The 20,905-nt window shown below is 57.6% G+C and overlaps 1 protein-coding gene across 1 annotated transcript; it reads left to right on the forward strand.

Annotated features, from left to right (window-relative positions):
* Positions 1-2,707: 2,707 nt before the first annotated feature.
* On the forward strand, positions 2,708-20,318 carry PROM2 (prominin 2). The gene is made up of 24 exons (XM_024242693.3): positions 2,708-3,908; positions 4,538-4,587; positions 5,007-5,209; positions 5,304-5,424; positions 5,671-5,734; positions 6,045-6,134; positions 6,438-6,640; positions 7,004-7,078; positions 7,795-7,858; positions 8,059-8,218; positions 8,912-9,064; positions 10,304-10,427; positions 10,988-11,079; positions 11,206-11,290; positions 14,047-14,193; positions 14,718-14,789; positions 15,556-15,648; positions 15,843-15,896; positions 16,171-16,251; positions 16,434-16,502; positions 17,244-17,333; positions 17,516-17,622; positions 17,965-18,038; positions 18,256-20,318. Exons 1-23 carry the CDS (start codon positions 3,665-3,667, stop codon positions 18,026-18,028), a joined length of 2,505 nt encoding a protein of 834 aa, XP_024098461.2. The 5' UTR covers positions 2,708-3,664; the 3' UTR covers positions 18,029-18,038; positions 18,256-20,318.
* The last annotated feature ends 587 nt before the right edge of the window (positions 20,319-20,905 follow it).

Below are 20,905 nucleotides of genomic sequence, written 5' to 3' on the forward strand. Positions count from 1 at the left end.
GATGAGGGGAGTCTGTTCTGCAGAGGAGGCCAATGTGCACTGGGGAGAGGCCCCGTCCCAGAGAGAGGGTCTGAGACAGACATGGGGGCACTTGATGGATTTCCTTTTCCAGGATCTGAGCCCTCCTGAGGGCCCTTGGACTCCAAAAGTGCCCTTGTATCTCTATAATAAATCCTCATGTTTCAAATCCTTCAGCTGACCTAAGTGAGATTTTCGTTGTTGCCATCAAAAATGTTGACTAAGACAGTGGCTGTGTGTAGCCTTGATGGTCTGGTAAGTGGGTCTTTGTCCCCTTGCATTGGTTTAAAACTCATTCCCAGTGTGTGGCATGGATAGCAGAGGCAAGAAAGAAGAGGAGCCTGTCTTCTTGCCTGCCGTTTCCTTGAGAAGTGTCTGAGCATCTTGCTGGTCTATTCCCAGCATGGCTGCATGAGGCAGCCAGAGGGGCCCAGGGGCTTTCTGGAGGGCAGAGTTCCTCCCCTTGCTGAGGTCTCCGCCTCTCCCCGCCTCTTCCCCACCTTGGGGCTGTGGGGTTTGGGGAACATCGATCTTCTGGAGATGAGTGAGTCAGGGTGAGCACGTGGCCCCAGGAGGTGTTTCCAGGGCAACCAGGAGCAGCTTCTCCTGGTCAACCAAAGAATTCCCCATGGAGGTCAGAGGGTGCCAGGGGTCAACAAGAGCAGAGAAAGTGCAGGTCTGCCCAGAAAAATGTGAGGAAAAGGAGGGGCCGGGACCCCCCTTGGCCTCCCATCCCCACTTTCAGAAGCCCTCCAGCTGGGCGGCCTGTCCCGCCCCCCAAAGCCCTTAGTGGCTGCCCCAAGGGCACCCATGCTTGTAAGCAGCCCCCACCTGCCTGCTTGCTGGGCTTTTCCAGGGAATTCAATTAGAGCAGTAGCTTCCTCGCCTCCTCTGCCCAGCTCCAGGGCTGGATCCTGAACCCCACCTGCTCTCCCACACAGGGCTGGGGGTGGGAGGAGGTAGGGGCTGATCGGTGGGTCTGATGATAAATTGTTTATTGGGATCCTGCTGGGGAAGGGGAGCTGTCCTGTGCACTCCTGGCTTGGCCGCTGACTCAGAATAGTCCTTTCTTCCATGTATCTATTTCTCCATCTGTTCAATAGGCAGATTCAGCATCTTCATCCCGCCCTGGGCTGAGGAAGAGGCTTGGTATGTTTTTGTTTTTCCTAGGGGAAATCTTATCTTCAAACTACGGTGTTTTTACCATACACACAGATAAAAACAATAGCAGTAGCCAATGATTGGCTTAATTATGACAATAATTGAGAAGAGAGAGGGAGTGGGAGTGGAGCACGTGGGGCCAAAGCTGCTTATTTCCCAAGTCCACAAGGGCTTTTAGTACTAACCAGGAAGCTGGCACCTGAATTCCCCCACCACTAGTGCACCCGGGTCAGAAGATACAAAATCACCTAAGCGGCAGGTGCTCGGGTGAGGGCCGTGTCCATCTTGCTGCTGATGGGGTGGTTAGAAAGCCATCCCAGGGGAAAGCATTCTTTCTAACAGCCTAAATTGGACAGAGAAGGAGAAGGGAGAAGCAGTGAGGCCCTGGAGAGACCAGCCCTTCCTCAGTGCAGCCTCTGTGGAACCAGGAGCCCCCAACATAGATGCTGGGCTCAGGTGAGTCGGGAGGAAGGGCTATGGGCGGGCCTAGGCACAGCCTGCACTGAGCTTCACAACACAGTCATAGGCAGTGTGGCCAGGGGCCTCTCTGCACACCCTGGGGTTGGACCCCTACAGGAGGAGCTGCCCCTGGACCCTCCCTGGGGTCCACGGCCAGCTCCCACCAGACCTAGGGTTCCGGGGCACCCCTAGACTATTCTTCACTGCATCCCTGATCCTCATCTCTGAATCACTCTTTGATGAGGCCCCACTTCCTGTCTCACCCCACTGTAACTGGACTATGCCTTCTACCATTGTGTTCTTCATCTCCTGGCTCTGAGAAAGCTGCAGAGGCAGCAATGGGGAGGGTACGAGCTCTACTGTGGGCCCAGCCCTGATTCACACGTAAGGCCCTAATTGCCTGATAACCCTACCAGGGACAGCAGGACATCCCTGAGCCTCTCACCCACCCTGCAGACCATCCTGAACTACTGCCCTGGGCTGAGCTTGGGAGTCCTGGGAGCCATGGAGCCAGCGCTTCTCTCCAAGGCTCCCAGTCGGGGCAGGGAGCTGCCATGGAATCTCACAAACTTTGATTACTTATTTAAATATGAGTAACACACGTTTAGTGCACAGAAATGAGGAAGTACACGTGAGCAAAAGAGAATGAAAAATTGCCGGCAACTCCACTGCAAAATGATCGCTGTTTTACACCTTCACTGTGTGTACTGGTCTGTAATCTTTTTTTTTTTTTGAGACGGAGTCTCTCTCTGTCGCCCAGGCTGGAGTGCAGTGGTGCGATCTCAGCTCACTGCAAGCTCCGCCTCCCGGGTTCATGCCATTCTCCTGCCTCAGCCTCCCCAGTAGCTGGGACTACAGGCGCCTGCCACCACGCCCGGCTAATTTTTTTTTTTGTATTTTTAGTAGAGACGGAGTTTCACCGTGTTAGCCGGGATGGTCTCGATCTCCTGACCTCGTGATCCGCCCTCCTCAGCCTCCCATCTGGTCTGTAATCTTCTATTTGAGGAAATGATTGCCATTTTACACCTTCACTGCGTGTGCTGGTCTGTAATCTGCTATTGGCGGAAATGATCACCGTCTTACACCTTCACTGCGTGTGCTGGTCTGTAATCTGCTATTTGCACTTATGAGTGCATGTGAGTATTTTTCAGTCACAAGAGACATTTCCACAGCATGTTCTTTAGCAACTGCCCGGTGTGTGATGTAAGAGGCTCATTTTGCTGGTTCCTCAGTGGTGGCTTTCAGGACTGTTTCTGATATCCTCCAGCCCTTCAGTGAATTTCCCCATGACCTGCTCAGCTACAGGCGACTTTCTGGGCATTGGGTATACAGCTGTTCACAAAACAGACCTGTGCAGACACATTTCTGGTCATATCCTATCAGTTGTTTCAACTGCTGACTGGATGACGTATGGCCAGGCCAAAGGGCACACCTCTGGGATTTACCCTCCCAAAGGCCCGTGCCTGTCAGGGTAGGCCTCTGTTCCGGATTGGCCTGGCAGTGGGCACCAGGCATGACCTGCAGGGACAGAGCAGGTTCCAGATGAAGCAGGGAGAGGAAGCCTGGGTCCTGGCCCTGTGTGTCTGGTCTTATGACCATTTTGACCAGGGCTTCACCAAGCAGCTGTTTTCCCAGCTCCCAGACTGGGCTGCTGGGGCTGGGCGTGGAACAGAATATTTGAAATGGGGCCACTCTAGGTGATCCCAAGCTGCTGAGGTGCCTTTTGGACCCAGCTGGAGGCAGCCGTTGCCTGCAAGGATCTAGGTGGTGGGGAGTCCAGGCTTCCACCCGAGGCCACCAAGGGCGGTCCCAGCCTGGCCCTGCCCCTACCCTGTGCCTCCACCCCTGCCCTTCCTATGCTCCGAGGCAGGCAGGGAGGCGGGAGGCCAGGTAGCTCAGGAACCCAAACCTGTCGGGCAGGTTTTGAGAGCTGTGGAGAGAGGGACAGAGGCTGGAGAAGGATGCATGGCCTGCCCTGGGCTTGCCTGTCCCCTCCTGAGCCTGAGCCCCTTACCTTCCTGACCCCATGAGGCACGCACTGGCTCTGCTGGCTCCCCTGCTGGGCCTGGGCCTGGGGCTGGCCCTGAGTCGGCTGGCAGCAGGGGCCACAGACTGCAAGTTCCTTGGCCCGGCAGAGCACCTGATATTCACCCCAGCAGCCAGGGCCCGGTGGCTGGCCCCTCGAGTTCGTGCGCCAGGACTCCTGGACTCCCTCTATGGCACCGTGCGCCGCTTCCTCTCCGTGGTGCAGCTCAATCCTTTCCCTTCAGGTGAGTGTGCCCCTCCCCTATGAGGGCCTCAGCATTTGGGTCCCCAGCCCGGCTTCCTCTGTCCCCCTCTACCATGGGATATGCCCAACCTACCAGCAGGCACTTGCCACCTTCCTGGGGTAGAAGGCGGAGGATCTGGGGAGGGCTCCAGAACCTACTGTGTGACTGTGGGTAGGCCTCGTTTCCTCTCTGAGCCTCAGGTGCTCTGTCTGTAAAGTGAGGAGGTTACATTGGAAATAATTAGACCTGACTCAGACATCCTCTTAGTCTATCGGTGCTTGGGTTGGGTGGTCCAGGAGTAGCTGAAGGACCCTCCCCGTCCTGTCCCTTGCTGCTTGAGGGGAAGAACTGCCAGGCCAGGCCCCTTCTCTGCCTTTGTCCAGTCTCAGGACTGACCTGTAGGGTCCAGGAGGAGAGGCGTGCAGCCTCCTCTCTGCTCGCCCTCCTGAGCAGTGCTGAGGTCAGAGCAGGATGGCACAGGGCTGCGGTGATGCAGCCTTCTGCGCGGGTGCCATGGTGGTGGCAGGAGCCCTGCCTCAGAGCCACTTTGCCCTGGCAGTGGGGAGAGGATGGACACAGGGGCAGGGCAGTGGCTGCCCCCAAATCCTCAGCTTGGCTCTTTCCCGTAGAGTTGGTAAAGGCCCTACTGAATGAGCTGGCCTCCGTGAAGGTGAATGAGGTGAGCAAACTCAGGAAAGGTGCTGGGGGAGGGAGTTCTGGGGTGAGCAGCAGGGCGGGAGCAGAAAAGCCTCGGCTCTGCTTAGCCCGCCTCGCTGGGTGTCCACCAGGCGGGGGCTCAGGCGTCCTCTCCCCTCCTCTGTGGGTGCTGCAGTCCGCAGACCTGGGTGCAAACCACAGCTCTGCCATTTACTGGCAGTGAGGTTTGCAGGGAGCTGGAACTTCCTGAACTTCAGCTTCCTCCTGTGTACCATGGTGATGAGCAGTAAGAATGCGGTCACCTCTGGGACGGGTTCCATGAGATGCAGGCCATGCCCCCGACGGCACTCCCACCCCTTCTGGTTTCCCTCTGGACTCAGGCAGAAGCCAGGGTTGGGCAGTGGGGGTCGGGTCGCCCCTCATGCCCTGCCACCTGCCCAGGTGGTGCGGTACCAGGCGGGCTACGTGGTGTGCGCCGTGATCGCGGGCCTCTACCTGCTGCTGGTGCCCACTGCCGGGCTTTGCTTCTGCTGCTGCCGCTGCCGCCGGCGCTGCGGGGGACGAGTTAAGACAGAGCACAAGGCGCTGGCCTGTGAGCGCGCGGCCCTCATGGTCTTCCTGCTGCTGACTACCCTCTTGCTGCTGTAAGGCGCTGCCCAGGGCCCGGATGGGGCGGGCTGTGGCCTCCAGGCTCCCTCTTACCCAGCAAGCGCCTTCCTCCTCCCTCCGTTCCCACAGGATTGGCGTGGTCTGTGCCTTTGTCACCAACCAGCGTACGCATGAACAGATGGGCCCCAGCATCGAGGCCATGCCTGAGACCCTGCTCAGCCTCTGGGGCCTGGTCTCTGATGTCCCCCAAGTGAGCACTGTTACCCCTCACCCTCATGTGCCCCTGTGAGCACTGGGCCCGGGCAGGACAGAGCCGTGTGGGCCCTCACTGGCCCATAACCAACGCATCTGAAAGCCGCCTCCTCTCCCGCCCTTGCCTGAGAGTCGACCACCCTCAGGGTGGATGCTATAGGGGCAGGGAAGGGGCCAGGGAGAGATGGGGATAAGGACTGTGGGTGACCAGGAAGGGCTGCCTCAGGGCCTTGTGTTTGCCTAGGAGCTGCAGGCCGTGGCACAGCAATTCTCCCTGCCCCAGGAGCAAGTCTCGGAGGAGCTGGATGGTGAGGGTCTCGGGGGCTGGCAGGTGGGCCGGCTCCAGGGCCTCTGCTCGGGTGCCTAGGTGGGGGCCTTTCACTCCCTCATTCTGGACACCCTCTGGGAACAGGCTGGTAGAGATGGGGATCAGGCCAGCTGGAGAGCAAGAGTGGCCGCCACTCAGCTGCTGGAGGAAGAAGCCGTGTCCCCCTCCTTCACTCCTCTCCACCCCCCGGCTCCTACAGAGCCCAGTGGGGCCTGGGGAGGCAGGATGGGAATGGGGAGGGCCCCTCCACTCTTGGGGCCCCACCCTGCAGACTGCCCTGTGCTCTTCAGGTGTCGGTGTGAGCATTGGGAGCGCGATCCACACTCAGCTCAGGAGCTCCGTGTACCCCTTGCTGGCAGCTGTGGGCAGTTTGGGCCAGGGTGAGCTGGGGCCGCACCCTGGATAGTGTGGAGCCCAGCGGGTGTCCTCCTGGGGCGATCCCACCTGCACCTAGCCCTGGATTTCCTGAGCCACCTCTGCCCCACCTATGACTTCCCCATCGCTGTACCCCAGGATCCAGCCCCCCCTCCCCTGGCTTAACGTGCCCTGGGGCAGTTTCCATTGTAGGCAGGAGGTCAATGATTTGCAGGTCCCTTTGGCTGGGGGAGGGGAGTTCTGCCTCCTGCAAGGTGTCTGGGGATGCATATGGTGGACCCTACTCAGGCTAGGTGTGGGTCTTTCAGCCCTGCAGGTCTCCGTGCACCACCTGCAAACTTTGAATGCTACAGTGGTAGAGCTGCAGGCCGGGCAGCAGGACCTGGAGCCAGCCATCCGGGAACACCGAGACCGCCTCCTTGAGCTGCTGCAGGAGGCCGGGTGCCGGGGAGATTGTGCAGGGGCCCTGAGCCAGGCCCGCACCCTGGAGCTGGGTGCTGACTTCAGCCAGGTGCAGACCCAGGACAGAGTCTTCTTAAAGCCACGGAGAGCTAGCTGCCTGCTGCTCCTGGGATCTGGCAAATTCCCAGTCCCCTTGCCCTGATGTTCCTCCCTTGCTCCACCCACCCAGGGTTACTGCCGGTCATCCTGGCAGTGGGTGGAGTGCTCCCCAGGCCACGCCCTGTACGTGAGCTTCAAGTGTGTGAGCTCCTTGAGTTCTTGCTGCCGCCAGGGGCAGTAAGAGCCATGGCAGTCCTCATTTTACACTTGAGGACATTGGGGTTCAGAGGCACCTGCCCCCCGCATCCACCCTCAGGGATGCCCTTCAGGCCTCTCCATGAACTTTGTCATAACCCACCTTCCCCCATTTCAGGTGCCCTCTGTGGACCATGTCCTGCACCAGCTGAAGGGTGTGCCCGAGGCCAACTTCTCCAGCATGGTCCAGGAGGTGAGAGCCACCTGGTCTGCCTGATTTCTCCCTCACCTGCCAAGTGAGGGCCTCCGTTTCCCCCTTTTGGGCAGGAACCCAGTTGAACCTAATATTTGGGGCCCCACCCACCACACAGCACCCTGGGCAGGGGACTCCCGACGACCATCCTTGGTGTGCACACCATCTGTGCTCAGAGGGGAGAGCTGGGACCTTCAAGGTGGCAGGCATCTGGGGGTGGCAAGGGAGCAGTGCTCAGTCTGAGCCCAGAGGGCAGGCGGTTCCCCCGGGTGGAGATGGGCCAAGGGGGAGGACGCGGTGCTGTGAGTCAGCGCCCAGGACCCAGGACCTGGAGCTGGGGAAATGATGAGTCAGCTGTGCTGGGTGGCTGGAGTGGAAGGTTCCAGAAGGAAGGAAGTCAGAGCTGAGGCTGGAAGGGTGGACTGGAGCTGGACCTTCAGGAGCTAGACCTGGCAGTTGTGTGGAGGGTGGCTGAGAGTTCACTGCAATGGTGGGAGAGGGATAGGGGTAGGAAGAAGAGGTCCGGGGGAGGCAACGTTTTGGGAAGTTGAGTCAGACTGGGCCAGGGGATGGGAGAGGAGAGCAGCAACCAAGAGAAAAGAGGGAAGCTGGGAGCACTGAGGGGGGCCCTCCCTCTAGGCCTGGTGACTTTGGGGTCTCCCAAGAGGGGACACTGGGCAGAGATGGGGAGGCCCAGCCCTACTTGGTTCCTGCAGGAGAACAACACTTTCAACGCCCTTCCAGCCCTGGCTGCCGTGCAGACGTCCAGTGTGGTGCAAGGTTAGGCCGCATGGGTCAGAGCCACCTGCCAGGCATGGCTTCCCACCCCACCCCTACCAGGGAGGCTTGTTGAGAGAGGACTGGGGTGGCGGGGGACTGTCCTCCCTCTGTGGTTCCCAGATGTTCTTCCGGCCCACTTGTCTTGTTCCTGAGCCCCAGGGTGCCCTCCGCATCCCACAAGTCCCTGCTACTTTGGGCAGAGCTGAAGAAGGCAGTGGCCCAGCAGCCGGAAGGGGTGAGGACACTGGCTGAAGCGTTCCCGGGCTGGGAGGCAGCTTCCCGCTGGGCCCAGGCACTGCAGGAGGTGGAGGAGAGCAGCCGCCCCTACCTGCAGGAGGTGCAGAGATACGAGACCTACAGGTGCTGAGCACCCGCAGGGTGGGGTAGGGTGGGCAGCCCAGCCTCTATGCCACCCTGACACCCTGAGCCCCATTTCCCAGCCCCTATCAGCCCCTGACTATACTGAGCCTCTGTGTTTTTTGTTTGTTTGTTTTTGTTTTTGTTTTTGTTGTTGTTGTTTTTTTGAGACGGTGTCTTGCTCTCTCACCAGGCTGGAGTGCAGTGGGGCAATCTTGGGTCACTGCAACCTCCACCTCCCCGGTTCAAGTGATTCTCCTGCCTCAGCCTCCCAAGTAGCTGGGACTACAGGCGTGCGCCACCACGCCCAGCTAATTTTTGCATTTTTGGTAGAGACAGGGTTTCACCATATTGGCCAGGATTGTCTCTATCTCTTGACCTCGTGATCCGCCAGCCTTGGCCTCCCAAAGTGCTGGGATTACAGGCCTTAGCCACCGAGCCCGGCCGCTTCTGCATATTTTTAAGCCAAGACCCCTGACGCCAGAGGCCTCCAAGTCCCTACCAGGCTGTGTGCCCTCGGAACCTGAGCCTGGAGACCACACAAGAGCAGTAGGGCCTCAGGAAGAGTCTGTATCTGTATTTCTGAAGCCCCAGCCTTGGGGTTAGAGGCCACACCCGGTCGTCATGTCCCTCACCTGTCCTTGTTGGTGCCAGCTACCTCCTTTCTTAGTGACACCCATGTCCTCTCTGTGGCAGGTGGATAGTGGGCTGCGTGCTGTGCTCCGTGGTCCTGCTCGTGGTGCTCTGCAACCTGCTGGGCCTCAATCTGGGCATCTGGGGCCTGTCTGCCAGGGAGGACCCCAGCCACCCAGAAGCCAAGGGCGAGGCTGGAGCCCGCTTCCTCATGGCGTAAGAAAGGGCCGGGAGAGGGGAAGCGTCCCCCCTCATAGGGCTGGCTGATTACTCTCGCTCCTGAGCATAGCTCCCGGTGTGGCTGCCAGTGTCATCATCTGAATAAAGGGGTTGAACCAGAGCAGGAATGGCCAACAAGGAGCTCTTCCCTCCTACAGCAGGGGCAACTGTAGCACCTAATGGGCACTCCTTCCCCTGAGTCAGACACAGCCTAGAGTCCCTACCCCAGCTTCCAGGCAGCCCCCACCACCAATAGGCAGCAGCACCAGAGGTGGAATCTGTTTGCCAACCCCAGACTAGATGGTCTCTAAGGCCAAGGCTGCCACATACGGTTGTACAGGCTGTTCACTGAACAAGAGTACCTGGCTAAAGGGGTAAGTGGGGGCTGAAATCCACCCCATGTTTTACTTTCCAAGCCTCACAGCCTGACATGGGGCTGTGCCTGCCTCATAAGCCCTTCGAGCCCCCTGGTCTAAGATCTTTACTCCTCAGACCTGCTGGGATTCTGCCCTGTCGGCAGGTCATGCCTGGTCATGCCAGGTGACCCTTTTGAGTGCTGGGTCCTGGAGTAGGTCACCTCCATGGGCCCTAGGCACAGAAGTGAGCAGTCTTGGCTCTTTGGGTTTTGTTTGTTTTTTGTTTTGTTTGTTGTTGTTGTGCCAGGGTCTTGCCCTGTCACCCAGGATGGAGTGCAGTGACACCATCATGGCTCACTATAGCCTCAACCTCCCAGGCTCAAGCTATTCTCACGCCTCAGCCTCCCGAATAGTTGGGACTACAGGCGTGTGCCACCACGCCCAGCTAATTTTTAAAATTTTGTAGAGACAGGGTCTCACTCTGTTGCCCAGGCTGGTCTCATACTCCTGGACTCAAGCTATCCTCCCACCTCAACCTGTCCTCCCACCTCAAACTCCCAAAGTGCTGGGATTATAGGTGTGAGCCCGGCTAGTCCTGGCTCTTTGAATAAAACAGCTGTTCTCTCCTCTAGGCTGCCAGGGCCAGCCAGGGAACCAGGGACAGGGTGGGGATGGGGTGAAGGTGAGGCCGGGACAGTCAGAAATTATGGGTTCTCCCTCCTCTCCAGGAGGCCAAGTCCTCCAAGCCCCTCTCCTCTAAAGGCTCTGTCCTGGGGCCAACTGGCTGAGCAGGCTGGCCCTGGGGTGAGGGTGGGACAGAGGGTATGATCAGGGTAGCCAGTCCCTACTGTCCCTCAGTCCTGCCTCTTGCCTTCCCCAGAGGTGTGGGCCTCAGCTTCCTCTTTGCTGCCCCCCTCATCCTCCTGGTGTTCGCCACCTTCCTGGTGGGCGGCAACGTGCAGACGCTGGTGTGCCGGAGCTGGGAGAACGGCGAGCTCTTTGAGGTAGGCCTGTCTCTGCTCGCAGGCCCTCCTGGGGAGGGAGGTTGGAGGCGGTATCAGCAGAGCAGGAGGGTTGGGGGAAAGTGGGGGTCAGGGGGATAAGAGGGAGAGAGGGAGGGGAGGAGTGAGACAGACATGGCCAAGGAAAGAGACAGAAACCCGCCAGTGGATGGTGGAGGGAGAGAGCACCCATGAGTCCCTGAGATGCTGCCCAGGCCCCAGGGCAGGGACCTTGAGAGATGGCACCCTGACCCATTCCCTGTCATCTCCTAACACTGTCTGGGAGATGGGACCCTGGTGCCCGGTGAGCTGCGATGCTGGACCAGGTTCTCTGCAGAAGATTGGGCTAGGCACCCCTACTAGGGATTCGTGGGAAGAGCCCCTGTAAGGATTTGGGGCCCAGGGGTCACCAGAGTTAGAGGCCAGCTGTGAGCTGGGGTAAGGGGATGTTTCCTACACCTGGTCTGTGCTGTGCCACAGCGGCACAGGGCCAGGCCCTAGGGGACCAGGGTGGCCTTGCCCCCACCCCACTCTGTGCCCATTTCTCACTGCCCCATCCCCAGTTTGCAGACACCCCCGGGAACCTGCCCCCGTCCATGAACCTGTCGCAACTTCTTGGCCTGAGGAAGAACATCAGCATCCACCAAGCCTATCAGTGAGTGGACAGCCTGGGCAGAGCTGGGGACCAGGGAAGGAAGGAGGAGGGCCGGTGTCCCTCAGGGGACATCAGCCCCCCTGCCACCCCCAAGGCTCATCGTCTGCACCCCTCACTCCTCCTCAGGCAGTGCAAGGAAGGGGCAGCGCTCTGGACAGTCCTGCAGCTCAACGACTCCTATGACCTGGAGGAGCACCTGGATATCAGCCAGGTGAGAGAACGTTTTGGAAACTGTGAGGAGCCCTCCTCAGATCCCCTTCCTCTGGTCTTTTTGCCTCTGTGGAGGCACTGTCTCTTTGAAGCTAGGAGACCTGAGAAGTCTGTGTGAGCGATTAAGGTGCCCGAGGGCAGAGGCCCAGTTATCAGCTCTGGGGAAGGTTCCGAGTGTGTAGGTGGGTCCGTGTGCACCTGAAGGCTATGTCCAGCCCCAAGCACAGCCAAGGTGGCAGCAGGAAAGGTTGGTGACAGTGAGCATGAGGACGAGAGGGCACATGTGTCCTGACTGAGGACAGGCATTGGCTGGGATGCTCCACTTGGGAGGGGGAGGCTGCGGAAGGACGTGGCAGTGGTGATTCTGGCTAACAGTGGTGGAGGGCCTGCCAAGCTCACACAGGTGGGAGGTGGTGGTGGCAGGATTCCATCCCCAGCCTGAAAAACAAGCCTCTTCCTGTAACCTCTGGAGTTACTGGAACTTGGTGTGTAGAACTGGAGACACTTGCCAATGCTGGAAAGAGACAGTTCTAGAATGAAGGCAAGGAAGGGCTGTTTCACAAGAGGGATGGACTTTGAGAGTGGGGCTCTCCTCATGGTGCACAGAAGCTGGAAGACATTCACTGCTCGACTTCCACGCTCCTAAGCATATGCTGGGGAAACCCACATCCCCTGGCCCCGGTTCCCCTCTCCCTCCCCAAACACAGAGCATGCTAACTCCTGATTTTGCATCGTTCTGGGAAACCCTTCCAACCCCTGGATCCACCAACCAGCCTCGGCCCACGGACACCACAGCCGGATGGCCCAGTCCCAACTCTGTGCCTTGAACTGCACAACTTGGGACAGTTATGCAGCTCACTCCTCCTTCCGCATCTTTAACCAGACAGGAGGCCCCCCAAGCAGGTGATATCTCAGTGCTAGGCCGAGACACTGCCCTGTGGAGGAAGGCTGGCCAGGGAGGGATGAACCAGGGACCTGGGCAGAGGAGCCCCCATCCCCTGCTGGCAGGAAGCCATGGCTCTCGAGGAGAGGAGTCCTGGGCTCTGGTCCTTGGCAGGGGAGGGTCCTTGGCAGGAGAGTCTGGATAGACAGGGCTTTGGATTCAGATGCACTGGGCAGTCCTCTGAGGCCACCTGACAATGTACCAAATGTGGCTGTAAGAATCCTCGTCCTCAAAGGAGATACTGATGGGTAGGCAGACGTGAGTAGGACACAGGGCTTTCCAGAGCATGGGGAGGGCACCAGCCACCTTCCCACTTCTCCTGAAACTGCTGCCACTGATGCCTGAGACACAGCCCGAAGGCCCCCACCTGAGAGGGCCAGGCCTTTTCTTCTCCAGGAGAAGGCAGCCTGGAGGGATGAGGGGAGGAGAGCCAAGCTGGGCTGCAGTCTCTAACCACCTGTGTAAACTCGGCAAGTGGATGCTCCACTCTGACCTCAGTTTCTTATCTGTTAAACACTGGGCTGAATTTTATGACCTCTAAATCTCTTCCAGTGATAGTAGGAAAATGCTGAGGCTCTTTCCTGAAAATGCAGTTGCGTGCATTCATTCATTCATTCATTCATTCATTCATTCATTCATTCATTCACACAGCTAACAAACTTGTCCCCTGCCCACCATGTGTGACCCTCCGAGTTAGATGCTGGGGGTTTGGGGCGGAATAGGCAGGCAAAGCCCCACTCTTGTGGAGCTGACAGCATTGAACAATTAACCCACAAATAAGATCATTTCAGAGCAACAAGTGCTTTGAAGGCCTCGACACAGCTGACAGGATACAGAGGGGCTGAGAGAGCTATTTTATTTCAGGTGGCCAGGGAAGGTCTGTGTCTCGGCCCAGAAGCCAGATGGGCACTGGAGGAAGGCCAGGTCTTGGCATTTGGGGCAGGGGCCTACTGGGAGCCTGTCTGGGGCTTGGGGTGTCCAGGACAGGGGGCCCTGAGGGCCTGCCGTGTGAGTCTGTTCTTGCGTTGCTATAAAGGAATACCTGAGGCTGGGCATGGTGGCTCATGCCTGTAATCCCAGTAGTTTGGGAAGCTGAGGTGGAAGGATTAGTTGAGCCTAGGAGTCCAAGACCAGCCTAGGCAACATGGGGAGACCCCCTCTCTACCATATTTTTTTAAAAGCCAGGTGTGGTGTCTTGCACCTGTAGTCCCAGCTACTCGAGAGGCTGAGGTGGTAGAATCACTGGAGCCCGGGAGATCTAGGCTGCAGTGAGCTGTGATTGTGCTATTGCCCTCCAGCCTGGGCAACAGAGCAAGACCCTGTCCCCTCCCCCAACCAAAAAAAAAAAAGCAATACCTGAGGATGCATAATTATAAAGAAAAGAGGTTTAAGTGCAGGCTGTACAGGAAGCATGGCACCGGCACCCGTTTCTGGGGAGGCCTCAGGAAGCTTCCACTCATGGCCGAAGGCCAAGGGGAGCCAGCGCATCACATAGGCAGAGAGGGAATGAGAGAGCCAACGCGGAGGTGCCACGCTCTTTCACACAACCAGGTCTCACGTGAACTAACTGAGCAAAACTCACTCATCCCATGGCAATGGCACTAAGCCACACGTGAGGGATCCGCCCCCGTGATCTAGTACCTCCCGCCAGGCCCACCTTCACCCCCAACACCGGGGATCGCATTGCAACATGAAATTTGGAGGGGACAAATATCCAAACCATATCGCCTGGTGACGCCCTCGCTTTGGGGAGCATCTCTGGAGTCCTGGCTCAGCAACTGGGCATGACTCCTGCCCTGTCCCCGCTCTCCCAGTACACCAACAAGCTACGGCAGGAGTTGCAGAGCCTGAAAGTAGACACGCAGAGCCTGGACCTGCTGAGCTCAGCTGCCCGCCGGGACCTGGAGGCCCTGCAGAGTAGTGGGCTTCAGCGCATCCACTACCCCGACTTCCTCGTTCAGGTCAGCGGTGGGCACCTCAGCAGGGCTTCCTCAGCAGGTGGTGATGGAACGAAGGGGCCCACAGAGGAGCTGGGTGTGCATCTCGCCTTGTCCCAGTTCTGGGCTCTTCCACATTTCCTGGGGCCTCTTCCTGTGGAGGTGTCCCCAGATCATGTGCTCCTGGGCCTGTCCTCCTGCCACCACCCCGGTCACACGGAAATGGACACCCTCTCCCCCAACCCAACAGCATGTATTGCTGTTCATGGTCCTGAACCCATTGCTGCCGAGGACACAGTGGGAAGTTGCCTCTTCCTTAATTACACCAGAGGGTGCCTTATTTGTTCTTGTTGTTTCTATCTCACTGGGAAAATGTCTGAAATATTTCACAGTTCCAGGGAAAACTCACTGTGACTGATATGTCACAATACACTTAGCTGGTGTAGGTTATATTTGATAAGACTGGGGATTTGGAGGCTGGGATCAGGTGGTCGTGGGCCCCAGGGGAGCTGATTTCATCCCTCCTGGCCTCTTCTGTCCACCTGCAGATCCAGAGGCCCGTGGTGAAGACCAGCATGGAGCAGCTGGCCCAGGAGCTGCAAGGACTGGCCCAGGCCCAAGTGAGAGGGAAACAGGGCCCCGACTGGGCAGCAGGAGCCACGGGGGGCTTGGGAGGCGGGAAAGGGTGGGAGGATGTGAGGGCAAAGGCAGGGAACTGAGGACCCCCACCAGTGAGGCCTGAGGCTCCTGACCCCTGGCTGGGCTGGAGGGTTTTGCAGCATCAGTTCTGACTCAAGCTCTGCCACCCATTGGCTGTGTGGTCTTGGGCAAGACATGCAGTGTCTCTGAGCCGGAGGTTCTTCATCTGTTGGGTGGACTGTCCTCCATCTCAGAGCAGATGAAATCACTTCTCTGGCCTCACGCAGTTGGGCAGGTGTTTCTGTGTGCCACTTGTGGGATTTGCTGGGACAGATGCTGTGAGGACATTGGGATGAATGAGATGTCATGGCAGTTGCCCTTGAGGGGAAAAATAGCATTTTGTATTTATAACTATTTAGGGTTTAAAAGTTCTCTTTGAAACATCCCATAGGCCCCGCAACAACCCCACAGGGTGGGCAGAGCCAGGAGCATCCTCAATTTCAGCAGGTGCCCCTGTAGCTCAGGCATGTTCTGTGACTGACTTAGGGGCACCCAGCAAGCTAGAGTGAACCTAGAACTTGGATCTAGGCCCCCCAAACCAAGATCAGGCCCTGGAGCTTAAGGAGGGCTCGGTTTTCTGCCTCTGAGCCCAGCACTCCCACTTCCCCTTGGTATGTCGGACTGAAAGGCTGGGTGAGGGGTAGATGGGTCCTGGGCGGGGCCGTTCTGATTTTTTTATCCTTTCAGGACAATTCTGTGCTGGGGCAGCGGCTGCAGGAGGAGGCCCACGGACTCAGAAACCTTCACCGGGAGAAGGTCGTCCCCCAGCAGAGCCTTGTGGTCAGTTTGGAGGCCGAGGGAGCCTGGGGCCTGGGGGAGGGGAGACCTGGAGAGGGGACGGTGAAAGGGGAGGGAAGTTCTGAGAGTTCCCCTCCTTTCCCCTCCCCTCCCCTCCACTCCCCTCCACTTTCCTCCCCTCTCCTCCCTCCCCTTCCCTTCCACTCCTCTAACCAGCCCTGATCTCTTCTCCACAGGCAAAGCTCAACCTCAGCGTCAGGGCCCTGGAGTCCTCTGCCCCGAATCTCCAGGTGGCTGCTGTTGGTGGGGACGTATGGTGGAGCGGGGGGCTGCAGAGGGGGGGAGGAAGTAGGAGCCCATCTCACTGTGCACCTCAGAGCTCTGCCCAGGTTGCAGGTGGGGTTGGGAGGAAGATGGGGGTGGCAGCAGAGCCTGGGGGATCACCACCCTTGGCTTGTCTGTTGGAGCTGAACCCTCTCCTGCTGAGTGTGCTGCGGTGTGTGTCGAATTAATGAATGGATGCGTGAATGTGGGACACTGAGTTGAGGCTCTCGTCCCCTCCAGCTGGAGACCTCAGATGTCCTAGCCAATGTCTCTTACCTGAAAGGAGAGCTGCCTGCCTGGGCCACCAGGATCCTGAGGAATGTGAGTGGTGGGTGGGACAGGGAAGGGGCTTCCACCCCTGGCTTCTCCAGTCCAAGCTTCTCACTGTGGCTCCCAGGAAAGCTGGGCCTGTCCCCAAGTTGCCAGGCATGGGGGGTGGCGTGGGTGGGGGGCAGTGCTGCTTCTGGGACCCCTACAGCCCAGACCTCCTTTCCTTCCTGCAGGTGAGTGAGTGTTTCCTGGCCCGGGAGATGGGCTACTTCTCCCAGTACGTGGCCTGGGTGAGAGAGGAGGTGAGTGGGGCCTCAGAGCAATGACTGATTCCCTGCTCCATCGGACCAGCTGTTCACCCTGCTTTGCCCCGCCCCCACCCCCGGAGCCCCTTGGGGGTGACCCAGCCCTTCAGGATCAAACCCAAACTCCCAAACCTGGCATCTGCACCCCTGCTTGCTGGCTGAGCTCTGCCCACCCCACCTCTGCTGCAGCGCTTCCCTGAGCTGAGTGTGAGCAGGGTTGGTGTTCTCCAAAATGTTTCATCACACCTGGCCTGCAGGTCCTTTCCTGGGCTGGCCCTTTCCCCAGCTTGTCCAAGGCCAATCCTCAAAGCCCACCTCCCGCTGCAGACCCTTGCTGAACACAGCCTCTGCAAGCTGTCTGGATCCCCACACTAGGGCGACAGGGGTCTGGCTTTACCCTGAGTGTGTCTGTGTGTCTGTGTGTGAGTGTGTGTGTGTGCATGCACACACACGTGTGCCTTCAAGCACTGTGGCTTGACGCACAGTGCTGCGTCATAGTAGGCCTTAATCCAGGCTGGTGAACAGATGGAAAGGGGAGAGGCCCAGCGAGGAGCCTGTGGAGTATGTCCCCATCTGTCTGTACCTGCCTCTCTGCATGTGTGTTCAAGTGTGCGGTGGTCCCAGTGGTGTCCCCAGGCCTTTCTGTGTCCCTGTCAACCACTCTCCCTGAATTGAATATGGGTGTGCGCCTGTGGGTCCGGGTGTCTCTGCATCACCTGCCTCATGTTGGCGCAACAGGTGACTCAGCGCATCGCCACCTGCCAGCCCCTCTCTGGAGCCCTGGACAACAGCCGTGTGATCCTGTGTGACATGACGGCTGACCCCTGGGTGAGTGCTCCAGCTCACCAGGGCTTGTCCACCAAGTCCCCAAGTCTTCCTGCTCTCCAGGGAGGGCCGGGTGAGCAGGGTGTGAAGCCAGGCATGGCCTCTGCCCTGGCTCTGATGACAAGGCAGCTGGGTGAGGCTGGGTGCCACGTGGGTTGGTGAGCCGAACTCATGCCTTGTTGCAGAATGCCTTCTGGTTCTGCCTGGCATGGTGCACCTTCTTCCTGATCCCCAGCATCATCTTTGCTGTCAAGACCTCCAAATACTTCCGTCCTATCCGGAAACGCCTCAGGTGAGGGGCTGCCAGGGCTGCAGGCAGCATCAGGGGCCAGGGAGGTATCTTTTCAGCCGCCAGGGTCCCGTGCCACAGCCCCTCCTGAGACCTCCCAGGCAGAGGAGGCTCATGACCAAGCCCTGAAGAGCCACATTCTGAGGAGCTCCAAAGCCGGGAAGTTCTCCTGTATGTCTGCCCCTTACCCTTCTTGCTGCATCCATTCGGGTGCAGCTTCGTGGGACCTTTCCCATCCCCCACAGGGCTTCTGAGGAGAAACCCTCAGGGCTCTGGGTTTGTCCCTGTGTCGGGGCTGAGGGTCTGTGGGAAGGGTATGCTCACTCTCTGTCTTTGACACTGCAGCTCCACCAGCTCTGAGGAGACTCAGCTCTTCCACATCCCCCGGGTTACCTCCCTGAAGCTGTAGGGCCCTGTGGGTGAGTTTTCCCCAGCTCGCTTAATTGCTCCCTGCCAGGGATTAAGGGAGTGGGGTGGGGAGGGGCTGGGGTCTGTGGTTTCCAGAGACTAGGAGGGCAGGAAGGCTTGGGGACATAGTGGAGTCTGGGTATTGGGTGTGGCCCATCCAGCAGTGGGGCTGACAGCCCTGTTCTCCCCTCCCTCCCCTTCACCTGTTTCCTTCTTAATCCCTGACAGGGTGAGGTGACCCTGAGGCTGCCTGTCCTCCCCTTTGATTCAGCCTGGGCCACAGGACTTCGGTAGCTCTTGCCCCAGAGCCCAGGCTGGCCTCCAGGCCTGGACTGTCCCCAGTTCTGGCTTACCTGGCCCCACCTTACCTGCTCCTTTCCACCCCTTTCTGCTCACGACCCCCATCATTCACTATCAGAATCACATGGGACTTCTGTGCAGCTGCAGAGCCAGCAGGTCCCTCCAGGTGTCACCCCTCACCCCCATGCTGGTGGCATCCTCACAAGAAGAGCCTGTTCTCCACCTGCTGAAGCCTGGACCCTGGGGCGGGGCAGAGGCCTCGTTCAACCCCACTCCCCTTCCTGTGTGTCCTCCCCCTGCCAAGCCTCCCCCTGCGCCTCTCTGAGCCCCTCGCCCCCCACATTGTCCTCATCTGGCCTCCCCCCGGACCCCACTTCCCTCTTATACCCTTCCTGGCCCTTTGCTTCCTCCCTTAGTCCCCTCTTCACCATATCTCCACTGCCACCTTGCTGGCCCCAGGGACCACCCTGCCCAACCAAACCACTCAGGTAACGCCACTAATCTGGCAGGGGCCACCATGGCCTAGGTCTGGGCTGGCTGCAGGCCCTGCCTCATGGCCCCTGAGCCCTCCACTGCCCCAGGGCCTTGGGCCCTCTGCAGATCTCATCCAGGATTTATTGGTGTCCAGTGGGGTGAGGGAGGCCTGTCTGAAGGCCGAGCCTCCCTGCCTGCACCCAGGTTAGAAATGGGGGTACTAGTACTTAGCTCCTCTCTGAGTGCTGGCTCCCAAGGAAGGGACCTGGGACCTGGGCCACAGTGGGGGCTCGCCCTTATCTCTTCAGAAGGAAGCGTCTTCCACAGCCCCCACCCAGCTTTCTTAGGAGTGATCTGGTGGCCAGAACAGGATTTTGCACTGCCCCTTCTATCCTGCACATGTGGCCTAGGGTCATCCCCAGCCCATCCCTGTGTCTGCCCTGAGTGCTGGACGCTGCGTTCCAGAAACGAGGAAGAGGAGAGAGAAGAGATGGACAGACTTCAGATCCTTAAAGTGTTCTCACTTCCCTGAGACTTGGTTCTGGGTCCTTAAAACCAGGTTTCCTAGGCTGGGGCCCTGTACATAGTTGGTGTTTAATGAGTGTTTATGGAGAAGAGAGTTCTAAGGTCACCTCTGGCTGCAGGCATCCAGGGATTATTCCAGCAATCTGCAGGTAGGGAGAGGGTCCCAGCCTGGGAGCCTGCTGTCAGGAGCAGGCAGACCCGGACTCACAGCCTGGCTGTGATGCTTGTTTGCTCAGCTTCTCCATTTATAAGATGGGGAGAATAGTCACAGCCTCCTCAAAGGGTTGTGAAAATCAAATGTGATAATTTGTGGAAAGCCCTTAGCAGTGGCCTGGCACAAAACAAATGCTCAGTAGATGGAAACTGCCTATTATTATTGTCGTTGTTGTTGTTTGCCATGACTGCTCTGGGCCGGGGGTAGAGCTAGCGTCTGGGCATGTGCGAGGGAAGAGGGAGGCAGGCCTCTATTCAAAGGCAGAAATTCCTTTAAGATTGTGGTCTGCTGGGTTTCAGGGAGTGTCTGTGTTGTTTGTTTTTGTTTGTTTGTTTGTTTTGAGACAGGGTCTCGCTCTGTCACCCAGGCTGGAGTGTAGTGGTGCCATCTTGGCTCACTGCAACCTCCACCTCCTGGGCTCAAGCGATTCTCATGCCTCAGCCTCCCAAATAGCTGGGACTACAGGTGTGTGCCACTATGCCTGGCTAATTTTTGTATTTTTTGTAGAGACGGGGTTTTGCCATGTTGCCCAGGCTGGAAGTGTCTATGTTTAACTGCATCTTATAAACCAGCAACAAGTTTTCTACTAGAAATTAGAATGGTGCATACACAATGTATTGTTATCGCTGTCAGATGAGCATCCTTGAATGTAGCATGACTGCCTCTTTTTTGCGTTTCTTAGAGGTTTTTTTTTCGCTTGTTACTCATCTGTTGACCTACCTGGGGGAAGTAGCACCCTTGCATTTAAAAAATAAAATTGATGCCATTACAAATGGAATAGAAACAATTTTTAAAATATTTTCAGTTCTCTTTCAAAATTACCTATTTTATCTTTTATATATTTGAACATATTAAGCATAGTTATTTTAAAGTTCAGTTAGTCCCTTATATGGAGCCTCCATGAGTCTGTTTCTAGTGCCTGTTGTTTCTCTTGTTTTTTGTTAGTTTTGTCCTGTCTCCTCCCATACTTGGCAATATTTTAATTGAGTACAAGTAATTTCAGGTCTAGGATGGAGTTATCTTCCTCTGTGAGGATTATGTTTACATCTGGCAGGTGGCTGGGGATGCAGTGAGCCAGATCTCTTTCATCTACTTGCAGGGAATGAGATGATTTGAGTCACTTTAAGGGCTGATCTACTTCTGTTTCATTCATATTCATAGGGTGAAGCCCACTGGGGCTCCAACCCAAAGCGTAAAACATTTGCCAGGTAGCCTTCCTGTTGGTGGGCTTTGCAGTGTCTTCTAGAATCAGCAGACCCCCTACAGAAAACGTAGTCCCAGATGCCATGCATATGTCTCTGAGTTGCCTTCTTTTCCCAGATCTTGGCCTTGTAATTCTTCACTGCTTTGTTTCCTTCCCAATAC

Source organism: Pongo abelii, chromosome 12, assembly GCF_028885655.2.
Source record: "Pongo abelii isolate AG06213 chromosome 12, NHGRI_mPonAbe1-v2.0_pri, whole genome shotgun sequence".
Classification (NCBI taxonomy): domain Eukaryota; kingdom Metazoa; phylum Chordata; class Mammalia; order Primates; family Hominidae; genus Pongo; species Pongo abelii.